Source organism: Mercurialis annua, linkage group LG4, assembly GCF_937616625.2.
Source record: "Mercurialis annua linkage group LG4, ddMerAnnu1.2, whole genome shotgun sequence".
NCBI lineage: Eukaryota > Viridiplantae > Streptophyta > Magnoliopsida > Malpighiales > Euphorbiaceae > Mercurialis > Mercurialis annua.
This window is the reverse complement of record NC_065573.1, coordinates 26,752,536-26,776,793: the sequence shown is the minus strand read 5'-3', so window position 1 is coordinate 26,776,793 and position 24,258 is coordinate 26,752,536. Positions and strand designations below refer to the sequence as shown.

At 32.9% G+C, this 24,258-nt stretch overlaps 3 protein-coding genes across 6 annotated transcripts; 2 read left to right on the top strand and 1 right to left on the bottom strand.

Moving 5' to 3' along the window:
- Positions 1–253: 253 nt before the first annotated feature.
- LOC126676988 (mediator of RNA polymerase II transcription subunit 4) lies at positions 254–5,330 on the top strand. Of its 2 annotated transcripts, XR_008790566.1 has the most exons (3): positions 254–1,609; positions 3,403–3,488; positions 4,982–5,330. XR_008790566.1 is itself a non-coding variant. In XM_050371388.2 (2 exons), the coding sequence occupies exon 1, from the start codon at positions 337–339 to the stop codon at positions 1,588–1,590; it is 1,254 nt and encodes a 417-aa protein (XP_050227345.1). In that variant the 5' UTR covers positions 254–336; the 3' UTR covers positions 1,591–1,609; positions 3,411–3,569. The 2 variants fall into 2 exon arrangements, 1 of the variants encoding a protein (XP_050227345.1); XM_050371388.2 differs by lacking the exon at positions 4,982–5,330 and having other exon boundaries at positions 3,411–3,569.
- Positions 5,331–6,335: 1,005 nt separating this feature from the next.
- LOC126679425 (APETALA2-like protein 3) lies at positions 6,336–9,418 on the top strand. Of its 2 annotated transcripts, XM_050374448.2 has the most exons (10): positions 6,340–7,087; positions 7,189–7,214; positions 7,317–7,347; positions 7,447–7,534; positions 7,625–7,770; positions 7,967–8,011; positions 8,125–8,228; positions 8,324–8,460; positions 8,608–8,694; positions 8,987–9,418. In XM_050374448.2, the coding sequence occupies exons 1-10, from the start codon at positions 6,624–6,626 to the stop codon at positions 9,212–9,214; spliced, it is 1,356 nt and encodes a 451-aa protein (XP_050230405.1). In that variant the 5' UTR covers positions 6,340–6,623; the 3' UTR covers positions 9,215–9,418. The 2 variants fall into 2 exon arrangements, with proteins under 2 accessions (XP_050230404.1, XP_050230405.1); XM_050374447.2 differs by having other exon boundaries at positions 6,336–7,087; positions 7,447–7,770.
- A 3,789-nt stretch (positions 9,419–13,207) lies between these two features.
- On the bottom strand, positions 13,208–19,670 carry LOC126679424 (uncharacterized). Of its 2 annotated transcripts, none has more exons than XM_050374445.2 (14): positions 19,555–19,670; positions 18,787–18,885; positions 18,540–18,667; positions 18,286–18,439; positions 18,048–18,157; positions 17,829–17,912; positions 17,213–17,261; positions 16,795–16,886; positions 16,552–16,690; positions 16,225–16,304; positions 14,915–16,131; positions 14,456–14,548; positions 13,699–14,380; positions 13,208–13,482 (listed from the first exon to the last, which is right to left on the bottom strand). In XM_050374445.2, exons 2-13 carry the CDS (start codon positions 18,877–18,879, stop codon positions 13,830–13,832), a joined length of 2,790 nt encoding a protein of 929 aa, XP_050230402.1. In that variant the 5' UTR covers positions 18,880–18,885; positions 19,555–19,670; the 3' UTR covers positions 13,208–13,482; positions 13,699–13,829. The 2 variants fall into 2 exon arrangements, with proteins under 2 accessions (XP_050230402.1, XP_050230403.1); XM_050374446.1 differs by lacking the exon at positions 19,555–19,670 and adding an exon at positions 19,257–19,519.
- Positions 19,671–24,258: the final 4,588 nt, after the last annotated feature.

Below are 24,258 nucleotides of genomic sequence, written 5' to 3'. Positions count from 1 at the left end.
ATAAGTTAATTACAATGTTACGATGTTACAACCACTATTTAGAACTCTAGAATTGAATCAATCTAAATATTTATTTGTAATTCAGAATTGAATAATTTGATCAAATTGATGAATGGAATTGGAATGTCTCTAAACTGAATAATGGCATAACCCAAATTTTTCATAAGATATGGCCTAAGGGCTTAATGCAGTTCAACACTTGACCCCAAAATCGACATCAACTACCTTCAAACTAAACGATCTGTCGTCTACCATCTCCAAGACACAATAATCAAAATTGATAACACCTACATTTAAATTCAATTCTGGCCTAGGGTTCCGCCAGGCCGCAGAAAAATGCTTCAACACCAGATAGTACACTCTCCGGCGAGACTAGGCCTAACAAATCCAAACTCACCCACTCCCCCCAAATTCCCTACCACCTCCTCCTCATCGTCACAACCACCGCCCCAACAGCAGCAGCAGCATGCTTCGTCCTCCTCCACCTCCTCCGCCCTCCTCCCACTCCTCCCTCCTCTCCGTAGAGCTCAAACACTTCTCCTCCAAATGGCATCCCTAGCCTCCACCATCTTCGAAGTCTCCCCTAACCGCGCTCTCTGGCTCTCCGCTTTCCGCGGCTCATTACCTACATTTCTCTCCTCTCATACTCAATCAATTCCGCCGCTCGAATACACTCCGACTTCCACTAAAGAAGCTCTTACTCTCTTCACTTCCCTCCAAACTCAGCTCTTCGAAGCCGTCGCTGAGCTTCAAGAAATCCTTGACCTACAAGACTCCAGACAGAGACTCGCTCGAGAAATCAAATCTAAAGATTCTGCTCTACTCAACTTCGCTAATAAGCTTAAAGAAGCTGAACGGTTGCTCGACATTCTCGTCGATGATTACTCCGATTATAGAAAATCTAAACGAGCTAAGTCGAAGGACGTTAACCTAGACGACGATGAGGAGGAGGATGATTTTGAAAACGACAATTTGTATGATGTAAGCAGTAGTACTACTATTGCTTCTCAGCTTAATTTGTCTGATATTTTATCTTATGCTCATAGGATCAGCTACACTACTTTTGCACCTCCTGAGTTTGGAGCTGGGAACGCCCCGCTTCGTGGCGCGTTTCCTCCTGCGCCTCAGGATGAGCAAATGAGAGCTTCTCAATTGTATGCTTTTGCTGACCTTGATGTGGGATTGCCTAAGATTGAAACTAAGGAGAAATTTATCGAGCCAATTATTGAACCTCCTCCGCCGCCTCATCCAGCGGAGGCTAATTCACTTGCTAATTTGAGTGGTTTGCTTCCGCCTAATATCACTGTTCCGTCGGGATGGAAACCTGGGATGCCTATTGTGCTCCCAATGGACTTACCCCCGCCGCCTCCTGGATGGAAGCCTGGGGATCCTTTGCCATTGCCTCCATTGGATTCTCTTCCTTTGCCTAGGATGGCTGAGCAACATTTGCAACCTGTTACTGGTCCTCAAGGATTACCTAAGCCACCTGAGACTATACAGGTTCGACATGTGCAGATTGATATTCTTGATCAAGATGACGATAGTAGTGATTATAGTAGTGACGAGGGGAGCTCTGATGATCAAGATTGAGAGGCTTTTGAAAATGCTGGTATGAATGCTAACTATGCTTTTTGTTCAGAATTCTATAATACTTGGCAAAGAGAGTGAATGTTCAAAGTTTAGTTTGATGTCCCCTAACCTTTCCATGTACAAGCTAGGTGGAAATGTCATTATTCTGTTTTCTTCCTGTACTTTACAACGGCTATTAACATAATGCGGTTGCCATATTTTTTACCATCAAATGTTTAATTTGTTTAAATGAAAATCAAACCCTTGCATAAGATTGTAAAGAACGTCTTTATATTGTTGTTGCAGTTGTACATTACTTAACATTTATAGGAGATGACTTAATATGAGTGTACAATAACTTGTAAAGAATTGCTTATATTTGTAGCAAGTCCTGCCTTTTTTGGGGAAAATGAATGTAAAAAATTTCTGCATGAGAGAGAAGATTTTGGATTCCTCTTTCTCAAAATTTGGCTGTGGCTGACCTAAAATCTAATGGATATTTAGGACTTATTTACCCAACTATATGTAAGATTGACGCCTTGATATTTATTTCCATAGAAACTCTACATATCCTGAAAAAATTTATTGATTATTTCTATAGCTTTTACATATTTGTGCTATCATCTCTGTATTTTGTCTATATGGGTTTTTTCTTGCCTCTATCAAAATTGCAACGAGTTATTGTACAAATAATAGGCTCACTTCTAATGGGTTTGATTAGAGTAGCCCTTGAGGTCTATTTATGCAAATCCAGGTTTTGTGCTTGAAACTTCTAATGATATGCATTCTTTACAAGGTTTGTTCATTCTCTTGAGTTTATATTGAGCTGATGAAGCATGTTTTAGAATCATCGTATCCTTAGCAAATGTATTTTCTGTCTTAGTTGAGTGCTTCTTATGAGTCTTAGGTCTAGTATCCTTTGAGCATGTGCAGTAAAATACCGGAGGTTTAATTGGAAAATAGTGATTAACTAATGAGGTTACGCTGACCTTTGCCTCATTTCTATTTGAACCAACTTCCTTTCAGCACTTCCGGTGTCAATATTTTGCTAATGAGATGCAATTATTATCTTAAATGACAAGTTAGCCTACTGATCCAGTTAAGGGTTGTGATCTGCAGATTTGACCACTGAATTATCCTTAATCTAAGGAAAACAGCAACACAATAGTAATTAATAAAGTATCTACTCATGATGGTTGTTGTTTGATCATTTTGTGACATTGTGAGTCATTCATTTTCTTTTAACTTGAATTGATTGCATTACCAATGACATATAGTTCAGGCTAAGCCTTTTTTCATAACTATTTATGGGCTTGCAATTTGATCTGACCATTGAGTTGTATCCTCTATCTTCTAGCCCATATACTCTTAGACCCCACTCCTTGTCTACTAGTGAAGTCCCACTTACCAGTGTTTTCCAGTCGTTTTGTCTCGTGTCTTCATTTTCATCATGTAGAAGCTGTCTTGTCGCAGAAAATTATTTTCTGGTGACACATTCCTTTTATGAATTTTTGTGACAACCAAACAAATCCCTCTTATAGTGGGATCAATAATTTGCAAGAGAGGGCAATAACCCTATCTTCCCTAGGATTGTCCTAGGAAATCATCAGAACTTTAAGCTACAACAATATATTCTACTGTTGTTTAGTATCTTTATTTTCATAATTTCTTACATTTATTGGATTTTATTTTATACAATCATCTTTAGAGAATTAATTCGGCATTTCTTAATTGTAATCAAGATTGTAATCAAATTTGCACTGTTTTGAGGTTCCAATCTTGAACTTATTTGACCAATATTCTTGATTCTCTAATGTTAAATGCAAATGATAGTGCTACAGATCTGTGGATACGAATTTTTCAAGTTGCTTACGTTCATAGGCTCACTCGGTGCAGTGCGCAGACATTATGGAACATTTGTAAGAAGCTTTCTATTGTAATTTGAAAATAGTTTGTTTCTTTCCTTATTTTAATGTCATCCGGAGAATATTGAAACAGAATTTTGCTTGCATAGGTAATTGCTAAAAAATTGTTTTCCTAGCAAATATGTATGCTAAGATATTTGGAATGTCAGTTTTTTTTCCAAAGAAACAAAAAAATCAACAACCTTTAAAATTTAAGGTTCTGAGTCCTGGGTATGGAGCAACTTCATAAATCTTCTAGGAGATTTTTATTGCTTTGACAGGTCTTACCCGGCTCGACCTGAATTAGTTGGGACGATGGCTTCGGGGAGGTACTTGTACCTAGGGGTGTGCATATTTGGGTATAATTGAATTATCCGGCCAAACTGAACTAAAAAATCAATTTGGTTTGGTTTTCAGTTAATTCGGCTCGGTTTTGGTTATTCGGTCTGGTTTTCAGCATGAAATTATTAAATTATCCGAACCAACCGAGTTACTTCTGTAAATGTTTTTACAATTTTAAGGTGTTTTTGTAATTTTTATAGATCTTAGATATCAATTTGCCATCTACATTAGTATTTAATTAAAAACTCGTACAAAATTAATTTACTTAATTTTTATTTTTCACGTTCTTGATAATGAATATTAATGCATTTGGTTATTCGGCCAACCAAAATATTCGACAGAACCAAATAAATATTTTGGTTCAGTTACAATTTTATATATGTAATTCAGTTATGGTTACTGTTATAAAAACAATTGAAGAAATTTGATTACGGTTGATTCAGTTTGGTGGAAATTTTTTGGAGAAATTAAAGAAAAGATAGTTTATGCTTAACTGCTTAAGCATTCTAAATTTGGATATATTCTGCGGAATTTGATAAAACCGACCAAAGTTGTTCCTTAAACTTTGCACTTTTGAGCTAAACATGGTCTATTATTCTATTCTAATTCCCCATCAAATTAAATTCAATACCCAATAACCCAATTCTATCTATTGATTTGAAGTATCCCCACTTGGATTCCTGATTTTAGCAAGCAATGTCTACCAAATTGCACTATTTGCATGCCCAAAATGTCAACCATTGTTGATTGATCAATCAATCCATCAGATGATGTTTTGCTAAAATATTAAGCTAGTCTACTAATCTCATATCATTATTTTCTGTAACATAAATCAAATTATTAATATCTTACTCGTTTAAAGGCTCGTTAAATTCTAAAAAGTTCATTATTAAAGCTCATTAATGTTATTCAGTGAAATATTTTTTTCGTACATGTCGATTATTTTGTAGTATATTTATTTTTGAACATAGATAAGTTTATTTGTATTGTTGGTCATTTTTAATGTAATTGTTTTATGCTGGTGTTTTTAACTTAAGATTTCATTCGAATTAAAGTACATATAATCACGAGCAGCATATGTTTTTCTGTAGTTATTTACATCTAAAATTGTTTGATCTGGTTTATGCAGTTTATGGATATATTTAAGTTTGAAATGAAAATTATAGGTTAATACGTATATTTGACAAAAAGAAAGATAAAGATAAAAATGAGAAAGGACAAAGAAGAAGGAAGGTAGGCCCAAAGAGGTGGGGGCCCATACTTTTAGAGAGAGGTGCAATGCAATAATAGATATTTTGGGAAGACTAGACGACGACGTGTACGGATATTGCCCAATCAGCGCTTTTCTTCTTCAACCTAAGACACCACATGCCTATTTTTATTACTGTTTTATGGATTTTTGTTGTGACCTACATTTTTGGAACAATTTCATGTAAATATGTAATATCCCAGCATTTAGGGTTGTAATAAATTTAAAAATTGCAACTTTCATGAACAAAACAATTTCAAAGATAATCTTTTCACTTTTTTTAAATTAATTTGCACTGTTTTAAATATATCTATTTAAGAGTACATACATTAACTATTATTCAAAATAAAAATTGACTTATGTAAATATATTGGTTAAATTGCAATAAAATACATTAAAATTAAAGTTTAAAAATTAGACTTTTTTTTATTTTTATTCAAAAATTGTAAATATATTTCAATTTGATCAATTTATTTTAAATTTTATAAAAGAGTTGTCGACAGAGATGTTATTTAGTTTGGACAAATTATAATTTTATATTTTATGCCAATTTGGCATTACCACACACAAGATTAAATCGATTTTGAAAAATTGTATAAATTTTCAGCGAATTGATTAAATTGTGATAGAGATATAACTTTTGAAGGTTAATATATATTTCTAAGAAGTCGACAATATTTAGCTTTTTTACATCATTAATCTTAAATTAAACAATCTAATTTAAATTTTTAATATTTATATGTTTAATAATTTGGAATAAATAGTACTTTATTGAAAATGAAATAAATTTAAAAATATTTATTTAATTATATTTTTTTATCACAGATAGAATCTAATTATATTAGTAGTTATTAGTTTTATTTTTAAAACCGGCTTTAAACACTGGTCTAATTGAGTCTCGAAACTGAAATTTCAAAATTACACCGGAGCACTTCAGCTGTTTAAATTGATCCTCAGTCACTTTTAATTATTGAGTGTTTATCCCATGCAATCGTTGCGCCACGTCATTTTCACATCGAGCCAACGAACATTTGCGATAGAGAATTTTTTAATTATTACTTTTTTTTTATTCAATATTCCACATGGCTAATGCACAATTAGTTTGTTGTATGAATGATATGGCGCAACAATTGTGTACAATAATTTTTCTACTTATGTTAACAAGTGTAGAATTTATAGATAGTATTTAATGAAGTAGAATGATATTCCGAGTGCTAAAAATAAATTAAGTAAAAGAAGGTGATAGCTCATATCATATGTCCCATCTTCTTTTTTGATAATTGAAAATTAATTAGTAACAGTAACACATGACTCTCACACTCTTCTTCTCTACTATTACTATTTGTATTTCATCTTCTTCCTCCCCAATTCTTCAAATCCACCGTTATTCACATAACTTACTACACTCTTCTCTAATTCTTCCACCGTCAACAATGGATTCCGGCAACTTCTGCCGGCCCTGATCCCTCTTACCCACCCACTTCTCTCTAGCTCGCTCGCCGGCTGTACTTAAACTTAAGTTAACAAAAAAAAGTAAAAAATAAGCATTAGAATAAGAGATGTTGGATCTTAATCTCTCTGTACTTCTTTCCTCTGATTCTTCCTCTCCTTCTCTTCCTCCGGTGGAGAATTCTGGAAGCTTTAATTCTTCTTCCATAGTCAATGCTGCCGGCGACGAGGATTCTTGCTCTAACGACGTTGTCCAACCCTTTGCTTACTCTTTCAGCATTTTAAACAACGCTGACTGTGATTATGATGATGATAGTGCCGGCGATGGGACCATCCAGCTTTTTCCTGTGGAAGGGCAGTCTTCTGATTCTATTACAAACCAGTGGCTGAACCTGCGCTACAGGGAAATCGCTCCTGCTGAAGTGCCGCAGCATCACCGGCGGCCTCTTCCTCCTCCTCCTGCTCCAGCTCCAGCTCCGGTGAAGAAGAGTAGGCGTGGGCCCAGGTCTAGAAGCTCTCAGTATCGAGGGGTTACGTTTTACCGCAGAACTGGGAGATGGGAATCCCATATTTGGTCAGTTAATTTTGTTATATTAGTCCATAACAATTCATGTTAAGAACATTTTTAGTTATTTCAAGAGTCAATATGGTTTGTGCTTTGTTTTGTTTACTCAGGGACTGTGGCAAACAAGTCTACTTGGGTAAGCCAGTTCTTGAGAAATTATCAAGTTTCATTTTTATTTCCTTAATTGTTGGAGCATTATTTTTATGGATGTACTGGGTGCTGGTTTTTATTCTTGTAGGTGGATTCGACACTGCGCATGCTGCAGCTAGGTAATTCTAGTTACTGGGTCAACTTCTTATTGTGATTAATCTTTGGTTAACATGTGTTGCTTGTTGTGCTTAACTTGGTTCTTGATTTTTATCTTTCAGGGCATATGATCGAGCTGCGATCAAGTTTCGGGGAATTGATGCTGATATCAATTTCAATGTCAGTGACTATGATGAGGATATTAAACAGGTGGAGCTCGTGGAGATTTCAGTGACTGATTTTTTCAATCATTTTTTTTTTGCTGGATTGTTTTTGAGTGTTTGTTTGGGTGCTTTTCAGATGAGTAATTTCACGAAAGAGGAATTTGTGCACATCCTGCGTCGCCAGAGCACAGGATTCTCAAGAGGAAGTTCCAAGTATAGAGGTGTCACACTGCATAAATGTGGGCGATGGGAAGCTCGTATGGGCCAGTTTCTGGGGAAAAAGTAAGAATCTCCTGCTTTGTTTCAAATAAAACTATTGCTGCAACTAATGCAAGTTGTTAGTGTTGCTATTGAATCAATCTATATTATCCTGCTTTAAACTCGTCAAATGATGATTTAAGCACCTGAAATATGCAGGATCGTAATAAGACTATGGCACCTGGTTGTTTATTGGGTTGTATTCTTTGCTTGCCTGCAGGTACATTTATCTTGGGCTATTTGACAATGAGCTAGAAGCTGCAAGGTTTTAATGATCATACTTTGAGTCTTCCTTTTTCTCTATAAGAGATGAAAAGTTGTGAATCTTAGCCGTCTACCTTCTTAATACATGAGGTGCTGCTTTTCTTTGGTATCCAGGGCTTATGACAAGGCTGCCATAAAATGCAATGGGAGGGAAGCAGTCACCAACTTCGAGCCTAGCACGTATGAAGGTGAAATATTGTCCGATGTCAACAATGGAGGTACTCACTGTTACTAAAAGCTGAGTTGATCTTCATCTAAATTTTGAGAGTTGGTTTTTTGTCTAGCAACCTTTGACATTTTAGTTTTGTTATAGATGGCAATCCAATTCTTGACCTGAAGTTGGGAATGGCTCCTCCAGTTACCGCTGGTGGCCAAAAGATAAACACAGAGACGAGTAGCTTTTGTCATCAGAATAGCTGGGATGGCAGGCATATTGACAGGAGACCAATGGTAATACTAATAACATTTTCTGATCTCAGTCTAGCTATGTATTTGTCTATTCTGCAGGGTTCTATTAGTAGCACCATTTTTTCTGGGAATATCATTTTTTCTACTGTTCTTTAGCAGATTTTTAACTCTGTTTCTATAACATTGAAGGATGAGCTTCCGTATGACGCGTCATTGTCATTTCAGCACCCTTCTGTATGGGGTGGCTTGCCTTCCAATTTCTTTCCCATATATAAGGTATTCTTCTCTAATCTAGTTTTCATTTTAAGTAACACCTTTAGTTTTTTGTATGTTCTCTTGGTTCGTTCACGGGAAAGCACTCATATGAATAGATTGTAGCACCATGCATTCAACCTGCACATAGCATCTTACTTAAGCTGTGTTTTTGGCTGCATAACATAAAATAAAAATGAAAGTTGCTGCAATTCTACAACCACAGAGAGCTGAATATGACTATGTTTTATCCACTTGTGTGCAAAATGAAATGATAATTGATAGATATAAAATTTAATTCCTCTTGTTATAACAGGAAAGAGCAATAGAGAGGAGGATGGAAGTGGATCCAGTGCCAAATTGGACAAATTCACTGCCTCTTTTATCTGCTGCAGCATCATCAGGATTCGGATCGTCGATACTTACGGCACCTTCAGCAGCTACTGGCCAATTTCACTTACCAAATTCAACAATTCCCCATCATCATTTTCCTCCTTCCATCACCAATCCCACCAAATTCTCCCATTTTTATTGTAGGAGCTGAAGGTAGCCAGTGGTCAAGTTTTTTTCTTGGATAGAAAAAAGCCATAGCCATGAAAATGTAATCTCAATTGCAATTATGAACAAGAATCATTAGATTCAGCATTTGTGTTTCTTGTAAAGCTCATTGTTAGCGAATTTGGCCTACACATTCTCCATCACAGGCCATAAATTTCATATTACAGCTATCATAGATTTTGTTTTCTTATTTCTTTTCCAACTCCTTGTAGTTCTGTTTTGAGCATTTAGATCTCAAAATTAGTGCAATAAACATGAGCTGAAGATCCAAAATTCGGTCAAATTTGAAACAATTAGCAAAGGTGACATTGATTATGGTAATGTTGTTTTTAGTCAGAAGATCCAATTTGGCCATCGAAATGGTTCAAGTTTTGTTGTATGAGAAAAAGCTGACAAAAAAGTATATAAAAAAATTGGTACTTTTTTTAGCTACAGTTGATTGGTGCATACATTTTATGATATGAAGTACAACAGACTTTTCATGCATCTAATAATCCACACAGTGCCTTTTTTTTTTTCTTTCTCTTCTGCTATTCCAAAAGCCAGACCAGTGCAGAATTTTGTGACCCAAAAATGAAAAAAAATTGTCTTTAATTGATCAAAATGGTCGAAAAATAAATTATTTGACATTGGATCATAAATTTAAAAACCGGATTGACTCTTTACTCAATTTACTTCATACTAAAGAAAGGGCGTTATCCTCATTTTCAAAATCACAATTTCTTTATGAAAGTCCAAATCAGTGAGTCCTTTTTTTCTCATTAGTTTAGTATTTCATTTTCTTTACTAAAAAGAACACGTCTTTCAGATTTGTTACTTTTATTAATGGATATTTTCCTTTTTAATAGATATCATAATATCTTTTATGGGATTTTTGATGTTCAATAACAATTTGCTATTTTCTTCATGTATATGTGGACGCATTAATGGAGCGTAAGTTTGAAATATAACAATAATCTCTTACTAAGACTAATTCAAACATAAAATAGTAAATTTATAGTTTAAAATTATTGAATGGACCAGACGGATCACAAAATTTGCACATTCAAAGATTTCTATCAACGATATTAAAGATTAAAGATATAAGATTCATTTAATTAATATACAAATTATTTTAATAATCTCTTACTGAGACTAATTTAAAGATGAAACAGTAAATTTATAGTTTGAAATCGTTGAATGGACCAGATGAATCACTGAATTTGCACATTCAAAGATCTCTGTCAATGATATTAAAGAATGTGGATATAAGATTTATTGAATTGATTGAATTATTTTTTTGTATTTCTTGAACATATTATTTTATATAAAATATGACTAAATTATATTTTTATTTTCTATTAATTAAATATTTATTATTATTAAAAAAACAGTCATAATTTTATTCTTTATCAAGTTAAAGTTTTTTTTGAAATGGCAGTCTCTAATTAAAAAAAATACTTCATGTACCTAATTGATAAACATTTTAGAAAAAAGAATATTAAATAGTTTTAGTTATCTAGATAATATGAATTAATTTATAAAATAAATCACATTTATTCTTATTTAATGTAATAATAACTTTTTATCTTTCAGGCACCTTTTGGACTGAAGGTTTTTGAAGTATATTAATTTTAAATTCAAAAAATGTGAAATCTCATCATTTAGATAATATAAAATTTATTTAGAGGGATTTTTTAAAATAATAAAATAATACACAATTTATTATGCGTAAAAAATGATGGCTATTAATTTCTCACCTCCTATGTGAAAATCAAATTAAAAATTTTAAAAGATGATGGAATTTCAATATTCAAGATTCTCGTCATTTTTTAGCATATAAAACAATTAATATTTAAAATGACCATGCATTATGCAAAATCTATAAATTTTAATCGTCTAAAATCTATCAACCCAACGTTATTTTTGGTATTTTTTAATTTTTTTTATTCAATGCATCTACTATAATTACTGAGAATAAGAGTATATACGTTAATTATTCGACTAATAAATAACAGCAACAATTCGAAATAACAAAAAGTAAAAATATTGTCTATCAATTTGAGACGTAGAGAATATATTTTACACAAAGCAAACGAATTTCTTTAGAATTTTAGTAAAGCAAGTAATTAAGATATAGTAATATAATAATAAATGCTAATAGTCCTTTTGTTTTGTTGGCAGGGATCTATGCTTTCCATAAGGGATATTGCCTAAAGAGGGGGATACCTTGACCATGTTTTAAAAGATTGCCATTTGTAGGCAGATGCTAAGAACTGACTGTAAGCTATAAAGATGAATAAACTGATGGGTTTAATACTAAGCTCTTACATTCAATAAATCAGCTTTACTCCATTTTGTCCCAGTTTTTAAGGCTCTTACACCTCTTAAGAGTTGGTCTATATTTATGTCAGATGATATCAAAGCCATTTCACTTCATATCTACTTTTACACAAATCTCTTAACTATCCAACAAAAAAAAAGCAAAAAACTATCAAAAACATTCTTAATAATCCAAAAAGAATCATAAAAGCCATTAATCTCTTAATCCAACAATCTTGTTCCTAGTCTACAAGTGGAATGCTCCATGTTCTTGTTAATGCAAAGGAGATTCCTTTCTTTTGAGACCATTTCTTTGTTCAAGAAGATGTCTGTTCTAAAAACAGCAAAAACATGTTAATCAAATGGTTGTTAAGGTTGATTAGTTCATCTCATTTAATGATGTTTTTACAAATGCTATATCTAAGCATGTCAAATCAATTAAACAACCAAATGAAAGAATACTCCTTTCTAACCACAACTTAATTTCTGTTAGGAGTATAACAGCAGATGTTCATTTTGTCCTATAAATTTGATATAAAAGATCAATTAAATTTCATGGCTTCAAAAAACACTTTGAACTTGGAGAGATTGTTAAGTAGACCGAGTCAGTCACGTCATTCATAGACTAAACTAATTATATTATAACACATCATTAAAATGATGGTAAAATTATAATATTATTTAAAATCTAATTACATTTATTTTACATTTATTACAATTTTACTATCATTTTAATGAGATGTTATAATATAATTGGCTTAATTTACGGATGACGTGATAGACAAATTCTACCTAAGATTTTTTTTTAACTTGATATTTTAACTTGTTTTAACTTTTTAGATGAAGTGTCAAAAAAATATTTGGAAAATTACATACTAATTGGAACTAAAGAGACAAAAAAATTATTGGACAATTTAAAGTTAAAAATATTATTAAACAATTTGAAGTTGACAGAGTAAAACGTCAAATAAACCAATTTATGAGGTAAAATGAACTTCTATTGGAAGTAGAACCAAATCCATTGACTTCTTTAGCTATTTGATTCGAAATTGATTTAAACAAATCGAGGTCGAGTTTGAACTACAGCTACTTGAGTCATGTTCAAGCATTAAGATACTCAAATCTACAAACTTAATCAAATTTTAATTAATTATTTTTCATTCTTTATACTTGTATAAAATAAAATAAAATCCTCATTTTATACTAATTTTTAAGTTTTGAATATTTATACAATACTTTCAGCCAATTCTAACTCTGATCTCCATTATTTAACCGACCTCAAACTCGAACTTCTAAAATAGGATTTGACTGTAATCAAGTGGAGTTTCAAATTTTAAAATTGAATCCATCTCGACCTTGACACGATATCATAAGATGACACCCCCAGTTTCTATCAATCGATCAGTACCTTCAACCGATACTACAGCACTGTACTACTGTTGAATTCCAACTCTAAGCTATTCCGTTCCCTCCCACTATAAGAAACAGAATTACAAAACGCCGTTCTATTACCAAGTTTCAAGTGACATAAATTGCTAGCAATTCTCAAGGAAAGATGCATCTCAAATAACAAATATCAATCATATACTATATTTCTGTTTTTCTATTGTACTTAATAACAGAAGACCAAAGTAAAACTAACCAAAACTCGATGATGCAAAACCACGAGGCTTAGACATATAAAACACAAGCAAAAGCTGATTAATACCATTACGATATTTCATTCTCATGAAGTTGATGTATTCTTATATTTCTACAAACAGCAACAGATTCCACTGATTTAACACTTGTCTAAACTAGGTGGCTCCGACTGAATTCTACCTCATGCCTACTTGTCAAGTAATGAGGACGTTCAACCTCTATCAATGGACGATTACGACAGGATTTACTGCATCGCTATAGCAAAATGCCCCAACTATATTTGCCAAAACCGGTATTCTTGGTCCAGCTAACCTGCACATACAATACAAACACCACTTAATCGTCTATTTCGAGTTAATTTGCATGGAAAGTGCAAGCTTTCATAAGATAATAATACATAATATCAAGTAATGAATAATTATTTTCTGCAACAATTAAAAAGAGTAACCAAGGAACTGAGGCATAATAAGCTTGTTTATCACTTTTTCAGAGCTATGTAAACAAAGAAAGGAAGAGGATGTAGCTTACCTGGTGGTTTCCAACAGAGCAATGTGCAAGAAATCCGATTTCATTCAAAACAAGGTCAGCCGAGCCATTTACAGTCGCATCCTCCATAGTCTATTCAAGCATCAAGGACCTTCAACTTCAGTAAAAGAAAGTTACAGGGCAAATCCTCTATTGTATAGATTGCTGGAACTGGACATCTGATATCTCAAATCCTCGTGACTAGGAATAACTTTGTTGAATCCCAGCCTCCCATTCATGAGATATTCTGGTGTACCCAAATTATTGACACTCTTGATTTCATCCCAACTACCCCAACGGCCACTTGACATATGTACATTCCTAACTTGTTGAGCTGTCATTTGTGCAAATGGAGATGGATTGTTGGGAGGGGATTGGCACATAAACATTGATGGAATATTGTAAGCATCATTTGGGGGAGAAGAGAATCTACTCATGTGATCTGATAACCTATGGTTCTGCTTGACAGAAACTTGCTGCTGCATCAGCAACTGAAGCTCTCTATCATGACTTAACGGACTAAGATGTGATGATAAAGCTGGCCTCATGTCAAAGCCTGAATTATTCATCCTTGCTGCGAGTAGCCCATCACCAACTTCCATAGTTGCAGGATCAAAGAACTCAACATCAGCAGAGCCACCAAATTTCCTAGAGGAAAGTGCAGAATTGTGTGGGATGTAGTTTGCTGCAGGTTCACAAATATTTTAGAATTTTCCAATTAAATACATGCACAAACCATCATACACCGTAAATAACAAACCTTCATAGTTCAATGCCCCATTACTAGGAAAACCCGGTGGTACAGCTCTGCTTGAAATGGAAAATCCTGGTGGAGACGTTGGAGCTTTAGAAACTGCAACAGAGCAATACAAAAGCTTGAAAATGTTAATAACATATACATGAACAGTGATGGGTCTTGCCTGAGAAATCATAGTGCATAAATCCTCTAACAGAAGGTGCCTTTTTCTAGTCCTACTTTTTGTTGAATAGATGTTCTTTCCTCAATATACGGTTTAACCTTTTATTTCCCCCCCCCCCCCCCTTTTATTTTTTCTAAGAAACTTGTATATATCAACTCAGGCACTTTGATATTCACAGAACTAAATGAAATTCAGCGAACCATACTGCACTAACGGATTTCACCAAAGTAAGAAAGAGAATGTTATTGCAAGAAAGATGAAAGGGAAAAGAAAAGAAAGTACATCAGATAGCAACTGACCTGGGAATGTAGAAGCTGCAAAAGGATGACTGCTGAGTAAACTATTTGATTCCACAAAACTATGGTTTGAAGAAATATCACGATATTTGTTGTCCGTGCCAAGAAACTTGCTCTCATTAGAATGATGAGGAGCAGAAGTACCAATTACCTTTGCAGGCCATTGCCCCAGATTAGACCCCTGATCAATGAAATCATCATGTCTGGCAAAAGAGAACCTCGACTGACTGCTATCTTGTGCTTTTCTTATACTTGGCAATTTCAATTTACTGTGTTGTTTATCAGTTTCACTCAACAACTTGACTAAGCTCTGAGGCGACGTCAATGTATCTTCCCATGAATCCATATCCAAAGACAGAATACTAGATATAATGCTGTTTTCCCCTATATCCATAGAAGCCTTTCTGTCAGAACTAACTTTAGCATTATCACATCCTTCCATGTACACATCAGACAAGATACTGGAATAATCACAAGTCCTGTGCACTTTTGAATGGCTACTAAGTTGGTTATCAAAGAACCCACTAGACGGTACTGTCATGCCAGATCTCGGTGGTAATGCAGCATCATTGCATATAATTGGTCCAGTGCTTTGATGTGCATCATTTGTGCTGCTATCATTTATCTCACCTTGCTGCCAAGAACGATAGCTTAAATGTGCCAAATTCTGTTTTGAAGGAAATAAACAAGACGTAGATGGTAGATTATCAGTGTCTCCAGAACATTTGAGCTGCTGATCATCAAACCTTAACAAATCCTCAACAATTGAGCTTTTCCTCAATGCTGGTGAGGCTGAAGACTCAATAGGTATGTTGACATCCTGGTGTGAGCTGTGAGTTGTGGGCAAGTTATGGTTGTAAAACGAATTTTCTGGAATAGTAGAACTAGAGTTCTCATCATTAGGATGGCTAGCCGTGCTAATTGATGATATTGACGAGCATAATCCAGGAAAGTCTCCATCATCAGCTTGAAAATCTTCATCTTCATTCACAGTTGCAGGAGAAGATGGACTAGCAAGTCCTAAACCCCAACTGCCAGTAGATGGTATGGCAATATCACAACTTTGTTCTGCTAATTCGTTTTTTACATTATAAAATCCTTTTGGGCTCACAACTTCACACGCGAGAATTTGAGACCCGCTTGATGTTTCAGGCTTATGATTTCCAGCTGAACTTGACAAACATGCAGCTGGAGCTACATTGGAAGAGACTCGCATCACCCTGATAACAATTTAAAAAAAAAACAGAAAACAATTAAGAGATGACAACCAATCGAGATGCATTTTATAAACCACTTATCACTAAATCTTATACCATGAGGCTGCTGCAGGAAGTATTTTAGATTTTTCAGTACCACCATCGGCACAAGATTCACTGTCAGAGCTCACAACAGTCTGTAGCAACGATAAAGAAAAATATATTAGTTGCAAAGAACTGCACAAATGTATGTCCCAAAATGTATAATACCAACATATCAAGTTCGTTAAAACATCACCAGATTCCAAATTCATTTTTTCCCGCATATCAAGGCAACAACAATCCTTATGCGGATTGGATTATATCTTACCAAGATTATCCAGAATTAAATCACAAGTAATGACTATATGTTCTGAAAGAAATATACATAAAATGAAGTCTTACATTTAAAGAGCTTTTACAATCGAGTAAAGCTGTCGGTAATACATTTCTATCATCATAGTCATCTGTAGGGGATGGTAGCATATTTCCCGCACGTCGATGCAAATTATTTGTTGCACCAATATTTTGTGGAACTTTACTCCTTTAACAGCAAAGTATATTGTTTCAAATTAGATAAATTTAAATTGGTAAGGTCCTAAGACAAACTTAATGCCAATTAACAAACAAATAAGAATATGCTAATACCTTGTAAAAGCAGAAACTAAATCATCTTTTGTAAAACTGTCTTCCTGAGTGCCAAACTCATGCAAATACAAGCAATCTGGGATGCTGCAAGGCTGGATCAAGAGAATTAAAACAACATCAGCGGCGGCTGTACCCTTGGTTTCCAAACTTAACAAAAACAACAGTGAGTATTCTGAAGTTCTGCTTATTCATAAAAACATTTTCCATGAAACATTCCAACATCTACTAATGCCATGAAACAATTGAAATATCAAAGCTAATACTAGCTCTTTTCCAGATCCTAGAAGGAACAAAAGATTTTATCTTTATCATTCTTTGGAACTCCTAATCTCCAGTTTGCTCATAAGCATGGGAATAGGTGAAGGTTGGAAGAATTTTCCGGGTGTGGAGGTCTGTCCACAAGATTGAGCATACATACCAAGTTTCTAAGCCATGAATGACAGTACTTGGTGGTTCCAAAGCATGCCCTGCAAATATAACGTATAGTTAACTATCAAATAATATTTGAGAATATCAAATCTAAGGAAAAACAAATGAAAAATTGAACGCAGAATGCTCCAAACCAAGAAAAGGAAAAACAAATGTTTATGCTTCATAGATATGAAAATATGAAACTAAGGTTAAAAATTAAAGTAAAACTGGCACTCTCCCCAATATAATTTAAGTTAAACTACTGAAAACATTTTCTTTTGGACTGGAACTTCTCTTATGTAGCATCAAATCATAAGAGACTTTATATGTGCTATTATAGTGTAATTCTACAAAGCAAACTAGAAAAACAATAAAATTCACGTGCCCAATTAATTATAAGAAATAAAAGAAATGACACCTCTGCTTTATTGCAATATAAATGACATGTAAAATTGTTATAAAGTAATATCCAATAGAAGTAATCTTCAAATGCAAAATAAAATTCATTTAGGTCCAGCTAACTACCATAAGATCCTTATATACTGCATTCCTTAAATGTTTCCCGAACAATAAAATAATTAAAGATTTGTCCCTGTCAGTGTCAAGAACAATAATGTGCTTACCTTAAAGGTCTACCTTCTAAGACAAAACTGTGCACTGACTGAATACAACGAACAGCATCATCCTCTTTCGAATATGTTATATACCTGAATACGAAAAAAAGAAAACCACTTTATATGACAGCACACCTCGCGTGAGACTCGTCCCACATAAGAGAGTTAGTGTGTGAAATGGGGTGCAGAGAATATTAAAAAATGACGACAGATGTCTAAGACACTTACACGCAACAGCTGTTGTTTGAAGAATGCTGAATAGCCCCAGTTGAAGTTTTAGAAATAGACACCTTCAATACCTTTCCATATTGGCCAAAGTATTCTTTTCGTTGAAGAAGCTGATGGAAATCAATAAGAAGATTTTCTGATCAGATCGAAAAGGATAGCGGAATAAAAAGTAAAGCAGGTATAAGACACGAAGGCAACAAGGTAGATTTGATGATGACATGTTCAAACTGCCACTTACAGCTTCATCAGCAAGGTTCAGAGGCAATCCAATTATGTACACAAGATTCCGCTGAATAACTCTAACGTTGGTGAGATGCATCCTTCCTTCAGGTTGTTTTGGCTTTGCCTTCTGTGATTTTACTTTTCTCTCAGAATTTATTTCAGCAACGAGTCTGTGAAATAAATATTGCATTATAATAGTGACCATCAACAACTCATCATACAAAACAGAAAATTAACAAGGGATGCACATCTAGGAAAAAGAGCCAGCACCTTTCACAGTTAGCAGCCATCCCAACTATTCTTTCTTTGTCATAACTTGAGCGACATGCTGGGCACAGACCCTCAGTTTTCTCCTTTTCAGCCATTTCCATGATATGATTCCAGCACCAAACACAAATCTGTCAAAATACATAAAAACATGTCAACACACAGCCAAGCAAGATGCATCTTCAAGACAAAACTAACTGTTGGTAAAATTACTACAAAAAATGTAGAAAATAAAGTTTAAAACTAAAACCTCATAACCACATTGGCACGGCTTCAATTGTTGATCAGTCAAATCCATCTCCTCGGTGCACAACGGGCACACTTTGTCCCCCTTATCACTCATGATTGCCTAAACATTCAGCAGCAAAGATAGAACAAATCACATTCACATTTGGATAAACAATATTTTCAGTTTGCTATTTTATTCTATTTCGCCAGACGTAACACTAATCCCTATCCTTCACAACACTGACGCAAATGCAACAACAAAATTTGGAAGTGCTTAACATCTAAAAATTAACTAAAACAAAAACAGACTAAAAAACCACAGTTAAATTAAATCTTAACACAAACAGTAAAACTATCAGCAGCATAAATTCAATAATCTAAAGTAGAATTTACCGGAAAAAAACCTTATAATCAGTATTCATCTACATAAACTGAATTACACTATGCAGTGAACAATTCAAATAAACAGAAACGAAATTCGGAAAGCTATACCTAAAAAATTAAACTCGAAACGAAATTAAAAGCAAAAACCAGAAGTCGTCTCTCTCTCTCTATCTCTCTCAAATTCTCCAACAGAAGCCAAACAGCACAGTGTCAGTCGTACATTTAGTAGAAATAAAATAAAAAAGTTAACCTAATGGATCCAGCAAAATTGAGATGACATAAACAGTAAAGCAAACGAATAAATCTGAAGAAATCAAAACAAAATCTGTGAAGCTAAAAACAGGATCCGAAGAGAGAAATGGAGTTGAATGTTAGATTTGAAAATTAAGGGGAAAGTAAAACTTACAGTGAGAAAATGAGAGAATCTGAAGAGATGGGGAAACGGAGGTTTTGGTTGGATAATAATAGAAGGCCACAGAGTAGTGCGAGGAGTAGAAAAGTGGTGAGGTAGTAATTACAAAATCCCTTTTTTTAATAAATACAAAAAAGGATTTATTGTTTATAATCATATGAGATGATGATGGATAGATGGATGGATGTGTTTGTTGTGGACTCAAACTCAACTTCCATCATAAGCCCATCCAATGCACCATGTTAACGGGCTTATTGGGTAAGGCCCATAGGGGCTTAACGCCACATAAGATTGGATGAGTGAGCCCAGTTACTCAAAAATGATTCATTCCATTTGCCTTGTGCAATCGGTCGGTCTGGTGAGTTTCGGTAACCGAACCAAAAAACTAAGGTTGAAAATCGGAATCGGAATAGAAATGGGAGGAGAAGAAATGGAAATGGAAATGGAAATGAAAATGATTGTTTTCATTTTTTGTTTGATTCAAAATTAGTGTATAAATGGAATTAGGTAAAATTAAATTAAAAAAATATTTATTATTTATTGAAAAAAAATATATTTTTTAAAATATTTTCTCACTACCACTATATAAGGAGTTTGAAATATGTCTAAACACAATTCACAATAAATACAATTATTCTCCTTTAAGCCTAAACTGACTTTACTATCGGAGAACTAATCGGACAAACCGTCCGATCAGCCATCTATCTTCTTTTACAAGTTAAACGCCGTCGAGATGTCCAAATCCACTAAGAAGTTATTAGATGAACAAGTAAAAGCAAGTGAAGCATCTCTAGTATAAAAAAAAAATTAAAAATTATATTATTTCATGAATACAACTTCTTGATAATTATTTTTTGGTTTAATATTAAGTTGATATTTTTTTAAACTGAACTAAAATAAATTTTTTTATATCGAGTAACTGTGAAGTTTATTTAGTTATTTTTTATAATATAATATTAATTTAAATCTACGAATGTGGATGCTTTAAAATATATTTTATACTTTTTATAATTTTTTTATACAAATTCAATAAATTGATAATTATTATAATTAATAAATATTTGATTCATCATGTATATTAATTATTAGAGTGTTGACTGTATGTTCAAACCACATTGACCGAACAAAAAATATCGTAGGTTCAGTTAAAAACAAAACCTTTTTTTATTTTCTTAAATCAAAAAAAATTGACAAATTCTTTCATATATGCTATTAGTACATTTAAATTATTCTCCTTAATTGCTACCGGTATGATTAATACATTTTGATGGAGTCTAATAGCTTATTTTATTGAAATTTAAGCAGTTCAAGATAGGGAATAGAATCAGGAAACTGTTAAGTGGGAGAAATACTTGCGTGAATCTAGTTCATCAGGCATGATTACACAGACTATCCATAAAATTAGATGCTCTTTATTAATTGAATATGACATTTAATTACGTCATATATCATGCATTCAATGAATGATCAATAAATACGTGGCGACAAGATTCACATAAGAACTATCGTTGAGTGGAGAAAAAGAAGGGCTAATTTAGCTGCCATCAGATAAGGCTCTTTTGTACGATCTATTCCTTCATCCCCTTGTTGAAAAATATGGTGCAATGAATATGATAATTTTCTAGCAAAATTTAGCTATGTTCCTCCATATGTAATTGCTACATCTTTTATTTAGCTCATGATGAGGATGTATTATTTGAGATTCCTTAATTTCTAGGAATTAGTCACTTCAACAGTATTCGACAGTTCTACGATTATTATGCAGAAACTCATTTGAAGCTCTCAAATTTGTGGTGAGCAAACATTTTTTATATCCATCTACATGTTGCATCATCTTATTATATATTTTTCTTTTTTATATTCAGATTTCTTTAATGCTGAATGAAGGAACAGATATTGAGTAATTGCAGCATGATTTTGTTGGTTAGTGATCAGTAAAGCGGCTGTGCTATCGCAATCACTATTTTCTTAAAACTTTGCCGTATATATTCACGAATATGTGTTATCAAAATTTCAATGAAATTCAAATAAATTTGTGGTGTTTCTTTGTCTTAATTCCTAAACTTTTTTATAAAACAATCTAGGTTTACACAAAAGATCAAATGAACGCATCTTGTCCAAACAGATCGAACCTGAGAGAGTTCATATTTCTTTAGGATCCACTCAAGCGTTTAGAAATTGGTGGCATAGGTAAAAGGGAACGAGGAGGCAACCCTCCTAACTTTTAGCCCAGTTACAATTGCATAATTTATACAAAATAGTCTCAGCTGGAGCCCATCAAAAGTTACATTCCCCTGTCAAGACATTATCTAAAATTAGAAATGTTAATATGGATTATGATTCGTTTAGCACGAAACATCATGGTTTAGAATCGAGGCCAAGCGTGTTAGTACTTTTGACTTATGCAAATCTATTTAATCCATTTATGACATGATTTAAAATATGTCATGTTGTGTCAACTAGATGTAACACGTTATTAAAAATATGCTAAATCTACCGTATTTATTTATAATTGACTCATTCTGACGAAAAGTTAATATATGACCTATATTTGATCCATATAAATAGTTAAACAGAATGTGATACTGTTTATATGAATATATTCTATCCAAATTTAATGAACGTGTTAGATAAATTGTGTTATTATAATCCATAATCGATCCATATAACATTAAACCGATTATACGAAATTGGCACACAGTCAATTTAATTTTGTTGGTATCGTACGTAATTGTGTTGACTCCATTATTAAAATGATATTCATTTAACCCTAATTATATCTGAATTGATACGTGCATAAAAATATGAGTTAATGTCATAAAAATTTACCAACTCTACATGTTTTCTCATTTTAATCGCGTTATTTAAAAATTGTCATTTTCATTCACGAACTAGTAATTTTTCTCAAATACATACATCATTCAAAAATCCGGTGAAAACTGTTGAGTTGGCAACCAGATTGACATCCATAACGAATCGGATAGTGTCAGCAATTTTCGTCGAATTTTTGAATGGTGTTTGAATTTGAGAAAAATTTATAGTTTCTGTATAAAAATGACAATTTTTAAGCGGTTTGATTAAAATAAAAAAACGTGTGAAGTTGATGATATTACCTCCAAAAATTTCCACCAACCCGGTTGTACATCTTATCTAAAACGGGTTCATATGCTTTTGTTATGTAGTGATTGTTGGATTCTTCTTTGTTTTGTTTTTGCATGGTATGCTTACAATTAGGTATTGGAGTAGGTGCAAAATATCTTAAATTCATACGTTATTGCCAAACAATATTAATAGCCACTACCATTATTTTGTATCTTTTCTAATTCTGTACAAACATACAACTAGATATAAATTATATAATATAGTTAGTGCTGGTCAGATCTTCAAAGACTTCAACACTAAGAAAAAGCTCATGTGTTATGTTTTACCATATAAAATTTAAGTTTTTTAAAAAAGGAAACTCAAATAATTGAGAATACCAATCTGTAACATTTGATTCCACCAGGAAGTGTAAATGGTAAAGAGAAAAAGTGTAAGCATTAAAAAACCAACAAGAGATTATCTTTTTAAAAAGTTAGGACAAAGCTATCTTTGATAAAAGGTAATGTATTGTAGGCCTTAAAACAATTCCATCAAAAAAGCATATATATCTTGTTCAACTTCAAAGTTTGTTAAAGTGAACTGAAATTATGCATTTGTATTTTACAAAAAATAATAACTATGCATTTCTATGTAGGGCTACAAAAAAATAATAACTATGCACTTCTATGTAGGGCTGTGCAAAATCGCACCAGACCGTAACATTAAACCGAACCGAATTAGAGTTGTAATTATAATACAGTTATTTAATAAACATTGGTTGGTTCGATTAGTAATTATATAAAAGTTCAGTATTTGGTTTAGGTATTTTAAAAATTGAAATAACATAAAAATCAATTAAAAGTAAAATATTTTTTTAAAATAATAATATTACATATATTTTTTTAAAAAATTAATATATATTTCTTAATTATAATTGACTCATACAAAAATAAATTTCACAAAATGGATAAATGTACTATAGATACGTATAGAAAATTATTTAATAATGATTTTAATGTTTAAATTAATTTTAAGATAAAAAAATAAAAGTAAAATATGAAAAGTTGGTTTCTTAACCGAATCAAACTGAAATTTAATAGATTTTATGTAGTCCGAATTTATTAGTCAGTTGAAAATCGAACAATTTTTAATTGGTCATTTTCAACCGGTTTCACACCGAACCGAACAGATTAATGCAAAGAACTAATTATATGAGGAAAGGCTTTCATCACATTCACAGAAAAAGACTTCTTTCTGTTTAAAACAACTCTTCCATATGTTTTTCCTTCTTACATTAGTTTTTATGCATTTCCATTGAACTAGGTTCTTTTTTCTTCTAATTATTTCAACTTCAAAATTGATTTCATCGGTATAAACCAGAAATGGAAAAATTCTTATATAAACTTTATTAATCATGCCATATGTGAATAGACATAATTATTAAAATAATTCTTTAATAAACTCTATTCATCACACCGTTTGTAATTTTATAATAATTATTTTATAATTTCAAGTTTTAATTATGTAAAATTATTTAGTTCATATATAACATACTCTCTCCGTTCTAATATAAATTTTCACTTTTCTTTCCAAATAATTCATTTTTAATAAACACAA